General features: G+C 44.5%; 1 protein-coding gene and 1 pseudogene across 1 annotated transcript in view; one reads left to right on the top strand and one right to left on the bottom strand.

Annotated features, from left to right (window-relative positions):
* Window positions 1-4,474: 4,474 nt before the first annotated feature.
* Window positions 4,475-4,926, bottom strand: LOC114609879 (annotated as a pseudogene).
* Window positions 4,925-12,565, top strand: part of Erich6b (glutamate rich 6B) — a 35,126-nt gene continuing 27,485 nt past the window's right edge. Inside the window, exons 1-3 of the mRNA XM_028754275.1 lie at window positions 4,925-4,973; window positions 6,288-6,641; window positions 10,810-10,855. Of these exons, the coding sequence (XP_028610108.1) occupies window positions 4,925-4,973; window positions 6,288-6,641; window positions 10,810-10,855 (449 nt within the window). The remainder of the gene's footprint in view (window positions 4,974-6,287; window positions 6,642-10,809; window positions 10,856-12,565) is intronic.

The raw sequence follows: 12,565 nt of genomic DNA, 5'->3' as shown, positions 1-12,565 counted from the left end.
GAGAGGATCCTCCCAAGTCTTGTAACTTTCTGATCATCCTGAGACTTGTAAGTTTAGTGAACTTCCTGAATCTTATGAGCTTGAATATTTCAATACAGAACACATAGCAACACTACTGTCCCTAACAGTTTGAGCTGTTAGCTCTTAAACTGAGAGCTTTATCTAGACTTTGGGATTAGACACAGCTAGAAGAGAATCTCAAATGTGGGTCCTTAGCAGCTATAGCCTACATCAGTCAACCCAACTTCTAGAAGCCCTGGGGTTTTTTCTTCCTCTTTATCAGATGGATGTAAATTTTTAAATGAAAAAGAATAACAAACCAAACACTTTGATCTGCTATAGGTGCATAGTTTGTGTTCAGTAAAAAAACAAAACAAAACAAAAAATAAAACAATATCTGCCTGTACTGTTCTCCCTTATTTCCTTTATCTGAGTGGATGGTTGGTTAGCTAAGGCATGTGAAGTCAGCCATGAGATAACTAAAGCCAGTGCCCAGGGAGAAACCCTTGCCCTCAGTAACTCACCTTCTGAACAGAAAACAGACACTGCAACTGAGTGAAGTCCTTAGTGCGTTAGAAGGTAAGATGTGCTCTGGAGGAGAAAAGAAGAAAGTGGAGTAGATTGCAGAGACCAGCACTGTGAAGCGGGGTGAGTAACAGTGGATAGGGAAACTTCAATAAAAAGGTGAGGGTGTGCCAGGTGGAGATCTCCCATGGACAGGGAGAGTCCGGGCACAGAATTGTGGTGACAAGGAACTGCCTCTTGGTGCCAAGACACCAGGGGCCAGGGACCAAAGCCCCTCATGCTGCTTCCCCAGAATCCTCAGATCTGATGGGCAGGAAGGCAGACCATGGGAGGTGTGGGAGCGGGACAACTGCACAGCCAGGCCCGCACACCCTGTCCCTGTCCTTGTCCTCATCACTGTCCCTTTTAGCCCAGGGCCACATGAGTTGTATAAAAGAAGTGTATTCTCCCTTAAAAAGCAGCCCACTTTCTTACCCCATTCTCTTACCCCCAGGGCTTTGTGGCCACCCAACTTCAAATATTTTTGCCTTCATTTGCTTTCCGAAGCATAAAGTATTTCCGAAAGCTTGGTAAAGCTGTGGCCCCAGTGAGAAATAGCTCAGGTGCCGTACATCTCTCTGTTCATGGAGAGATCTCTAAGGGCCTTTAACCTGCAAACACCGTAGTCAGTACACAGAGGTCTAAGATCACGCCACTGTAAAACAGGCTATTCTTCTCAGGCCAACACCAACCCAGTAAACTGCAGACGGAGTATTCTGTTCTGTTTGCTTGTCTTAGCTACTTAGGTCTTCATTTATTTCCACCACAAATGTTCACCTTAGGGGGAAAAAATGAGATCTAAAATTAAACCTTACAGAGGGAGATCCATCATCTATTCATTTACTATGCAGTGTGCAAGTTCTTGTGACAGAGCACTGACCTCGACAGAGTGTCACACAGTTTTCTTCATATATGCACACAACCAGGAAGTAAGTTAAGCAAAGCACATAGCAGCACATGACTAATACCTTACTCATTCATCCATCCATTCATTCATTATTTATTCAGGAGATTTGACTGAGTTCCTATTACATGCACAAAATTGAGCTGTCCATGAGTATATGTGAAAGTGTGGTATAGCAACATCCTGTAAGACACGACATTCCATCTTAGAAAGAAGCTTTTTGCAGGATATTCTAAATGAAGGTGAACATTCCACCCTGTGGGGAAGCTTCTTGAACTTTGGGAAGTAAACAACTCAATAGCTTCAGGAAGTTCCTGAAACTAATCAGATTCATTAGACCACTTCAATCCACCAAGCATGTATTAGCAGTAAGGATCACTGCTGAGAGACATTCTCAAGACCAGTCAAAACAGCCTGGGAAAGGCAGAGAGAGCAGCTGAGCTGGTAATTTCAAACCTATGGAGCTGTCTACAAGGCATGCGGTGAGCTCCAGCTATGGTGGGCTTTGGTGATGTATCTGTCATAGAGGTATGTCTGCTCCTTTAAGCAACCTCTCACCCATAGTTCTGTAAACAACCTCAAAAAAACTTCATTGGTTCGTGAAACTGAATTTTGGTGGTATCCATGCCACCAAAATTTGTCATTGGTTCACTATTTGAGGTGAGCAAATGTTTGTTTTCATTTCTCCTGGAAAAGTGTCACTTGTACGCAGAGGCCAGAATAGGCTGTTTCATGTGTAGGATCCACTTATCTACAGGGACCAGAGCCCTAAAGCCAGTATGTAAGCAGACAGTTGGGAATCAGACCTCCTTGTGTATCTTTTGTTTCCTCAGTGTGGGCAGAGATGTGAGAACAGGAGGCTGTTGGTGGGCACATGGCAGGACTCAGGTGGTGCCCAACCCTCTTGCTTACTGAATAAATGCAAGCAGCAGTGGGGACAGAGGCTGGAAGAGCAATCTCTTCAAAGAACCCGCCTCCGTTCAGTATCTATTACATACGGGAGAGGTGGACTCCTGCATTCAAGAGAAGCCAGAACTCTCAGTTCCCTGTCAGTTCTGAAACTATAAATATTTGCTCCAACTTTTAGGAAGCCATTGTTTAAACTGAATAAAAACTGCTATCTGGGTTGGATGGATGCTGATATCTTGGGAAAGTTGGTCTAGCTACCAATGAACTACAACCACCCGTTATAAAGTTTGCTGGTTCTATTGTAGCCACAAGCACTAACGCACAGTCGGTCAGGCAAGCCAGAGCCACAAGCTGCCTCAGATACCAAGCATCAGGCTGCTGTTATGACTGAGATCTGCTGTAGGCTCTTATCTTATTTCTAAGATAACTAGAGTGAGGTGTTAAGAATAGCGTCCTTCCTGGCCTTTGAAATAAGAATGCAGCTGACTGGATCCCTTTTCCTCTTTCTTTCTTCCTTTCTTTCCTTCCTTCCTTTCTTTCTTTCTCTCCTTTTTTTCCCCAATGGTTGGGCAAGTAGGGGAGTGGAAAGAAAAGACTTAGTAACCCTGAGTGACAGCATGCTGTCAGTCCAGGAGCCCAGCTGGTTTTGATTTCTTAAGCAGCTAAGAAGAAATCTGAGCCTCTGTTCACGAGCTCCTAACCCATCAGGCTGGACAGCCCCACTGTCAAAACCACAAACTCAAAACCCAGCAGACACTGAAGCAGTAAACATGGATTTTACGTAGAGAAATTGTAGTAAGAGTAAGGGACCTCGGTGTAGACCTGGGCTCAGTTCAACATTACGACAAAGAACGGTGGAAATCCTCTGCCTCAGACCAAGGCAGACCAGGAGTGTAACATCAGGATGGCATACGGGTGTGAGGGAATTATATTGAAATTGGCTTGGCATGATTCTTGCTGAAGATCAGATGTGACCTGGGGAAAAGATGAGGGACGAGGACTCCAATCTGATATTAGTGATGACGGGATCTCAAGAGTGGAGGAGACTGTTGCAGAGTTCTTGTGTAAATGAATTGTTTATTCCAGCTAGCCCGAATAAAAGACACGAAATCCTGGTATTTTACTTACAAGCTGTAAGCCTAGATTGGGTAGGTCGTGAGCTATTCTAACTTATATCCCAGCCATATGTTCCTTGTTACTTGCTGTTTGAGTCTCACCAGGGCTATTTCTGCTCCATCAGTCTGTGGGTGCGGGGAGGTGCATTTCACTCTCTCCAGGTCTCTCCTCCTCCTTCTCTCTCTCCTGGTGTGCCCTACTTACAACTCCCAGTCTGGTGACTGAAGCCCCACCCACCTCTATTCTACCCAGTAATTGGCTGTGGCCACTTTTATTGAACCAATAGCTTTAAATTGGGGGGGGGGGGGTGAAGTTTACATAGCATTACTTTGTGCACTTGAGTATCTGCTCCTGAGGGCACCCAGATCTTAGGGGCCAGTATTTAGCATTTGAATACACAGCAGCACCAGACCAACCCTCAACACACTTGCTATGGTTAAATCTTACAAGAGCATGTGTGGATGAACCTAAAAGAAAGTTCTGGAGCCCAAGTAAAGTTTGGTCAAATAAGGATTCTTTTATTTCTAATTGTTCTCACCATCCACAGCTATGGTTGGAGGCGTAAGGAGCAAGAGAGTAGAACCTTCCATTTCTTTCCTCCAAACTCTGTCATATACCCCTCTTCGTCCTCTTCCAAATTCATAGCTCACTAATTGTTGTTACTATATACATATATGTGTTTGTATAAATATACATATTCCCAAAAACATAAATACAATCTGCTTAGTCTGTTTAATGTTCCTTGTGTGTATGTTTCAGGGCTGATCATTTGGAATCGGATAACTACCTGGCTCACATACAATCCTTTTTTTTTTTTCTTTTTTTTCACTTTACAAGGTGTTGCTTTGTTTGACAGCAGTTATGGGTTGCCGGAACACACAGGCCTGACCCCCGTGTTCCGTTTGACCATGTAAGAAGACCCACGGCAGTGCTGGTGGTCCTGGGGGACCAGCCAGAAGAGCTCAGCAGGAACCACTGGCTTCAAGGCTTTGTGTTCGCCTTCGGCCCCTTCTCCATAGGCTTCCCGATGTCCTTCCCCCGATCTTGAGACTGATGACTCTTTCAATTTTGCCCAAAACCTCATTATTTGGAATGGTCCATCCACTTTCATAGTCTGTGGTGACTGGCAGCTTTTCATTGATTTTCGTGCCCAGGTCCTTCTGTGTCAGGCCTTTGCTCTGCTGGCCCCGCTGGATCACGTTGCCCACCTCCAGGGTCACTGTGTCGTGATGCAGCTCCTCTGTCTCCTGGTCTAGCTTGGCTGTGGTTTTAGTGATAGAATGCTGCTTGTTCTGGCCAGCAGCCCATTTCTTGGATGTCTCCACATCTTCTCGTCGCTGAGCTGCTAAGATGGTCTGCTTAGACTTGGCCTGTGCGGCCATGGGGCCCTTCTTGAACAGCACCATCATGGTGTCCCAGTCGCTCGCGGCCATGGCGCAGCAGGGGCAGCGGTCCGTCTGGACGCTCAAGACCGGGCACGGCGACACCACATAAAATCCTTTTTGTTTGTTTGATTGATTGACTTTTTGAGACAGGTTCTCTCTACATAGCACTAGCTGTCCTAGAACTCACTCTGTAGACCATGGTGGCCTTAGACTCACAGAGATCCATGTGCCTCTGCTTCCCAAGTGCTGAGATTAAAGGGATGAGTCACCATGCCTAGCTACAAATTTCTTATTGACTTTCAAAGCCTTCCTTTACTTTATAGCCACTGTCATCTCTCTGAAGTAATAGTTGCCCTGCCCCTGTCCCTGTCTACCCTAGTTACTCCTACCAGCTATAAAGTCACCCATGAGACCTTCTGTATTAGTTTCTTTTCCTGTTGCTGTAAGAAGAAATACCTTAACAAAAGTTAATTTTTGGAAACTGTGAGCCGAAGTCCATCCCTCCTTCCGTAAGTTGCTTTTGTTAGGGTAGTATTCTCCATCATAGTAGGGGAAGCCACAGCAGCAGGAACTTGAGGCTTCAGGCCACATGCACCCAAAGGCAGAAAGCAGAGGGAGAGAAATGCTTATTCTTTCTCCTTTCTGTGCAGTCCAGAATTCAAGCCTACTTTAAAGGGGTTCACACTATTAGAAAGGCAGGCATGAAAGCCAACTAACACAGCAAACGGTCACTCAGAAAGAGCACAGAGGGCCCCGGGCAGAATACAGGCTGGATCTCACAAGGCTTGACTCCTGGGGGAGTCATGATGCTCACAGTACCATGGCAGCCAGGGTGAAATCATAAGGAACTAGAAGGAGACAGTGCCTTGTACAGTTGTTACTCATGAGACTATGCCTCAGGACCTTATGCACAGGGGCCTTAACTTACCAGAGACCCCGTTCCCTACCTTTGTTCTATCCTCATCACTGTGTAGACATCGGTTTGCCCAGTTCCTTTTCCCCTCCAGATTTCAAGCTTCTTAAACATAATCTATTGTCTTTGTGGTGGCAGTAAGTATTTCTCAACAAAGAAACACAAAGGTTCTCCAAGTGATCATGTCATCAATCCCTGGCCATGCCTTCTCTTTCCAGCCTGTTCTCTTCATGTTGTGCTATGTGTATTCTCCACCAGCTACTACTGAGGGTGGAGCCTCTGGCCCTTCTATTTGAGGCAGAGGCAGGCCCTCATGCTACCATGACTGATATGTACACACAAAGAGCTTCCAGAGGTCATTAAAGGAAATGAGTGAACAAGACCAATTTCCATCATGTTTGGTGGACTTGTACTTACTAATGTTGTTTTATTCCTTTCTCAACTGCCAGGATAGTAAATTAACATTACGTGCTACTGAAAGGACTCATTTGTGTAGGCTTCTCCATCATGTCTGATAATAGTTTATCACCAGGACCCTCACATCCTGGCTCTCCCAAGGCTACCAAGCACTCCACGGTGATACCTTCCTCGGTGGGTGCCAAATCACAGGAAAATGAGCATTCAAAGAACAAATCTCTGTCTGAGGAAGAGTCTTCAGAGTCTATGGATGACTTAGAGTTTCTAGAATTTGAGGATGAGGAATCTGAGGAAGAAGAGTACCTGGAAGAGGATGATGAGTTTTTGAATGAGGAAGAATTATTACAAAGGGAAACGTATCTGTTTCAAGCAACATGTGTGGAAGAGACTGCATATCTAAAAGAAAAGAAGCTTCAGAAGCATCTGGAAGATGGTGAGTATCTGCAGGGAAAAGATGTCTTGAGAAGTATCTGGAAGTACATGAGTATCTACAGGCAAGGGTATGTCTAGAGAAGCATCTGGAAGAGGGTATCTGCCTGGAAGGGTGTCTAGAGAGGCATCTGGAAGGGGGAGAGTGGTTTTATGACACAGAGCATTTGGCAGTGGTTGGGGTGGGAGAAGGACGGTAGTTCTGGCTCCCTGGGTACTCAGGCAGAAACAGCAAGGATGAAAGGCAGGAAGAAACTTTTGTCCTCTCACTGACTATCCTGTCAATGATGTTGACAGATAGAATGCCATTATGACCAAATTCTGCTCAGAATGTCTACACTGGGGCACCCTGAATAAAGAGCAGTCAGAGAAACTTCAAGAGTGCAAGTGCCCTGTTTGGTTTGTTTTTTCCTTCTGTTCTTTTACTGTGTATTTGTTGAGACAGGGTTTCATTTACCCCAAATGGCCTCAAACTCACCCTGCAGCCCAGGATGGCCTTGAACAACTGCTCTCCCTGCCTCTACCTGGAGAGTGCTGGGGTTACAGCCTACACCGGATACTCTTAGTATGTTCTGAAAGCATCCACCAACTAAATGGTATCCTGACCCGATCTCTCTGCTGTAACAACAGTTTTCCTTTTGAATGAAGAATGAACCTGTAGCAAAGGTGTTTTAGAAACCATATAAGATATAGGAAAACAGAAGGGAGTTCATAAGAATGACACTCGAGGCTGCCCTTTAGACTCTAACCACATGTGAATGTGTGTGTACAGTTAAATAAAAGAAAAAAGCAAAAATTTCCACCAAAGATGACAACCTGTTTCATACTTTGGTTCTATTTTTCTCAGACCTTTATGCACATGTACACATATACAGACTAGTTGTGCGTACATAATTTACTCATAAGATTTTGGTCCTGTATTGGTAACCAGATTGACAAATTTTACCTTTTAGGAAAGAACCATGTTTTTCCCATAGTGCTTGCACCCAGTTTTTAAGGTATACCTATTTATGTATTTGTACCTTGTGACTCTATACGAATATTATGTGTTTCATGAATATAGTTTTGTATTTTATAAATTGAATGTATTGGGCTTTCTTTTTCATATTTTTTATTTTTAACTGACATAACTATTGTACACACCAGTGAGTGTGTGCAGTCAGCGCACAGTGATCAGATGCAGGAGCAGAGAAACCTACCCTTCATCCATGTGACTCTTCCTTACGGTGGGAACATGCCAAGTCCTCTGTAAACTATTTTGAAATATTCAGCTAATTGCTGTCCACTGAAGTTATCTTTTCCAGAGAGCATTCAAAATCACTCCACTTGTCCACAGTGCCCACTAACCGTCCTCTTGCTACTGCCCCCACTCACGCATGCCCACTCATCCCAGGCTAGACCACAATATTGCTATTCAATTCCTATTACTAATCATTCATTGCTTCCAATTTTAGTGCTACATCTTTTTGTCTCGTTTTTTTTTGTTTTTTTTTGTTTTGTTTTGTTTTGTTTTGTTTTGTTGACAGGGTCTGCCTATGCAGCTCTGGTGAGTGTGGTATTTACTTTATAACCCAGGCTGGCCTAGACTTGAGGGCATCTTCATGCCTAGGCCTTCTGAGTGCTGGGACTCCCGGGTACTCACCACTCCTTGTTTGATGTTACTTTTGTAAACAGCCCTTTGAGATTGGGAAGTAGTTTATTTAGTAGAGTGCTTGTTAGCACCCATGAGGTCCTAGGGTTGACCCATTGCACCACATAAACTGGATGTGGTGGTACATGCTAGTGATCACAGCACTCGGGAAGAAGAGCAGAAACTCAAGATCATCTTCAAATACATGATGAGTATTTTCTAGACAAAGACCTACAATTTGACACTAGGCCACCAGACTCTGCTTCCCAGACTCAGTCCCCTAGAAGGGATATTCTTACTACACTGCTGAGTGATGACTCTCAGCCAAGGACTGACATTTTTCTACAGCCCCATTCCTGAGATTATCAGCATTGCCTTGATGAGTTTTACTCTGGCAACAGCAGCCACTGTGCTATTTGCTAGCTCTAGCTAATGTGTCCCTGGCACAGAGATTCATGTGGCATCTTCCCAGGATGTCCTGACTGGATGATCATATCCAATCAGGTACAGAAATTAAAAACCCTAAGTCATCTGCATCATCTTGATGTGGACCTAAATTAAGAACTAAGCTATATTCCTGGGACCAGTTTTGTTACCCTCAGCTTTTATCTTTAGATTCTCTTGGAGCTCTGCAGATATAACATCCTTGATTCCTGCTACCCTCATGGAAGCTGAGCATAGCAGAAATGACTTCTCTTTGGCCAGGAGATTCTTTTCTGTGTGCCTCTACCATCATGTTCCCTCTTGGGATTCTAAGATCTCCGCTGTCCAAATACCAAGTGTAATGCTAATACTGAAAAATAGCAACTCGTGCTTTTCTTCTGCACAGTATGGATCAAGCATTCTTAACATGTCCCCTCTGTGTGCTGGATCTTTGTAAATATATTACCCACTGGAGTCAGACAAACACAGTGCTGTCAAGCGAATGGAACTGTGTATAAAGCAAGGGCTTTGAAAATAAACGACCTGCTAGCAAAAAATTGAAAAAGCACTGAAAACCCTGCAGGGAGATGTTGGAACGATTTTAAAGGCACAGAGAAGAGCTTCTTGGGCTGTACAAACTCCAGTACCACACTAGACTATGTAAAACAGGTTACAGGGGCAGGGCATTAACAAGAGAATTCTTTGGTTTTTGAAAGAATTTATATCAAGGTTTTTAATGTAGAATATTTTCCAAATATCTTTGATATAACTAGTGTAGAGCACAGTATTGAGCAGGAATGCCTTCCTGAGCCATAGCAGATATGTAGCAAATTGAATCAACCGAATAGATTTACTTTATAAAGGCATATTCATTTACACATGCATGCACTCAAACACACACACACACACACACACACACTTATTTTTAGTGAATTAACTGGCATTTATAAAAAGAACATGTGAACTACCATCTCTCATTCTGGTAGGTTAGTTACTAGGAGTTAGAGGCAGGTCACTGTCTTGAGGAGGATCGGGGGCCCTATCTAGGCACATCAGGAAAGAATACCGCTATCAGTTAGTAATGTCTCTCATAGAATTAGGTAGTGAAGATGAAGCTTGACTGCCATTTGTTTATTACAGGAATCTGCCATAAAGAAGGTCTTTCTTAGTGGGTTGACTTGTTAGGTTTGAATCCTAGCTCTGTCTTACAAGTTACATGAATTTAGACAAGTCCCTTAGCCTCTTGTCTTGATATCATCCCTTAATCGGGGACTAGCCAGACTATCTCACATGGTGCATCAAACACGCAGTATTATAAGCCAATGTGAAGGTTAGCTGTAAATACACACACACACACACACACACACACACACACACACACACACACACGCATTCCCTACCAGTGACTTATGAGTGGTCAGTCTTCCATGACTACATTTTTCTGCTTTGTGAAATGGATATGACCAAAAACAAGAGATCATGAGTCCGTGAAACAGGGCATGGGGGACATGTACAGAGGAACAAGTCAGCATCAGAGACCCCCCTGGGTACCATGCTGGGCTCCAGTAATTCTTCATCACTTGAGTTGATAACAACTGTATTTGAAGCTCTTGTTGTCATATCATTAAATACAATCAGATGGTAACAAAACCCAAATGATTAGAATTCTATTGCACGCCTTGAACCCCAGCACTCCAGAGAAAGAGGCAGGCAGACCTCTGTGAGTTTGAGGCTAGCCTGATCTACATTGTAAGTTTCAGGACAGCCAGAGCTATGTAGAGAGAGACCCTGGATCTAAAAGAAAAGGAGGAGAAAGGAAGAAAACTTCCTGATCTTAAATATCCAGACGCCCTGCTCTGGCTGGTACTGTTGATGAGTACCTAAGATTAGCAAAGCAAACCTGGATCCCCACTTTGAGTTATCTCCAGTTTAAATCCCCTACTGTTTAAAGAAAACCATTAAGAGAGAGAACACTGAAGTAAAGCAGAAGTAGGAAACTTCTATAACCCAGGCCCTCTCATCCTCACCATTGGAGACTTAACAAGGTATTTTTAATGCAAAGACAAGTGCTTCTTAGGGATCAATAATGCCTTTCTGTTCTCCACCCCTTCCCCAATAGAAGTGAAGACAGATGTCACATCAAGCCCGCTCGATGTTAATATAAGGTAATAATCTTTTGGGAAAAGCCAGGTGGAAAGATGGGGAGGGGTGGAGAGGGGAGCAGGTCCCTGAGGGAGGGTAAGGAGCACCTGAAAGTCACCACTGTGTTCACTTGTGTCACGCTGTCACTCACAAAGGAGGGTTACTAAGTCAGGCGTCTGGGTACCAAGGATGTCCAGCAGTGAAAGAGCAAGGCCTTCTGAGTGTTGGTCAAAACCTAGGTCAAGAACAGGCAGTAACAAGAGTCAGTCAGCATAGGGCTAACAGGCAGTGCTCTCCATAAGAAGAAGAGTGGAGGCCAGAGGGAAGTTGCAAGCTATGCAAGGAAAATACCAGCTTGAGCAGATTCCCAAGGCTTACAGCAAATAGTGACTGAAGTACTGCAACCATGACTGATGTGCCCTAGACGACAAAAATAAAAACATCTATGCAAAAACATACGGATATCTAAGCACCCCGTCCTCCAGGCCTCTCTGGTCCTCAGGATTCTCTGTAGGGCCCTGGGGAATTGAACATGACTTCAATAACATACAAATAAAGACAGGGTGGGTGCATGCTCTTCAAATGACCTGAGGTCATTAAGCACACCCATCTGTGTATCCAGCTCTAAAGAAGCCAGAAGAGAGGTACCCAGATCCCCCAGCATACTATCCTTGTCTCTGAGTCATGTACCCTATAATCCCCCAACAGGTGTACTTGCAGGTGCCCAGATGGGTAGTCATCTTTCTCTACTGATGATGGGAATGGATGTAAGACATAGAAAACTCACCAGGCCAGTTTGGTGGTAAGAGGTTGGGGTGTAACCCCCACTTAAGTACAAGTTATAGTTCAGAGCATTGGGCTGCTATTAGCAAGGCAGTCCTCAAGTTCTACTCTGCACTGGCCCCTCTGGTCTATATTCCACACCTCTAGAGGCCAGAAATGGTGGATTTGATAGGTAACACACACACACACACACACACACACACACGCACACGCACATACACACACACACACAGAGTAGGATGTCAAAGACCCTTTCTTTTTAGTTACTCCTTAATTTGCCTTGGAGATCAGCTGCAAAGGGGACTGACAGCCAACCTGCCAAGTGTGACTCACAGCTTCACCCAGGAACTACACCCGCAGCCAGCCAGGAACTACAGAGCAGCTGCTTTGTCCCTGTCAGCAGCTCCATCTTTTCTTGGGAGGAGGCATTTCCACCTCCCAGGTGTAGGGAGACGAGGTGGTCATTAGCCAGGGGAAGTACTCCACACACAGGACAGGTTTGGCAAGCACAAAGGGTCTTCTCCATCCCACTCCTCAGGAGCCACTAGGCAGACACTTAGCAGGCCTAGAACACCAGCCATGATCCCAGGTCATTAGGTTTAAAGAGCATACGCCCACCCCATCTCTATCCACATTTCATTGAGGACTTGTTCAACTCCCTGGGCCCTAGGGTTGGGGGAGAGAGTATACATATGTCATTTGACCTGAGTCCCTCAGAAAAGTACTCTAATTATTTACCAGACATAGCCACCACCCCAATATCTGCTGGACATTTCTCTTTGGGCCTGTCTTGGCCACATAGCCAATGAGTATGAAATAATTTCAGGGTGGAAACTCTCTTTCGTTCCTTTGAATTGTAGGCTGGACCCAATGAAAATCCAGAGACTCCTGAGAAAGGACATGGTACTTGAAACTGTCCTTCTAGATCCTAAGCTGTAGAGAGTCCACAC

Source organism: Grammomys surdaster, unplaced genomic scaffold, assembly GCF_004785775.1.
Source record: "Grammomys surdaster isolate TR1022 unplaced genomic scaffold, NIH_TR_1.0 125985, whole genome shotgun sequence".
NCBI lineage: Eukaryota > Metazoa > Chordata > Mammalia > Rodentia > Muridae > Grammomys > Grammomys surdaster.
The sequence above is the reverse complement of the archived record's forward strand: the minus strand, read 5'-3'. Positions and strand labels throughout refer to the sequence as shown.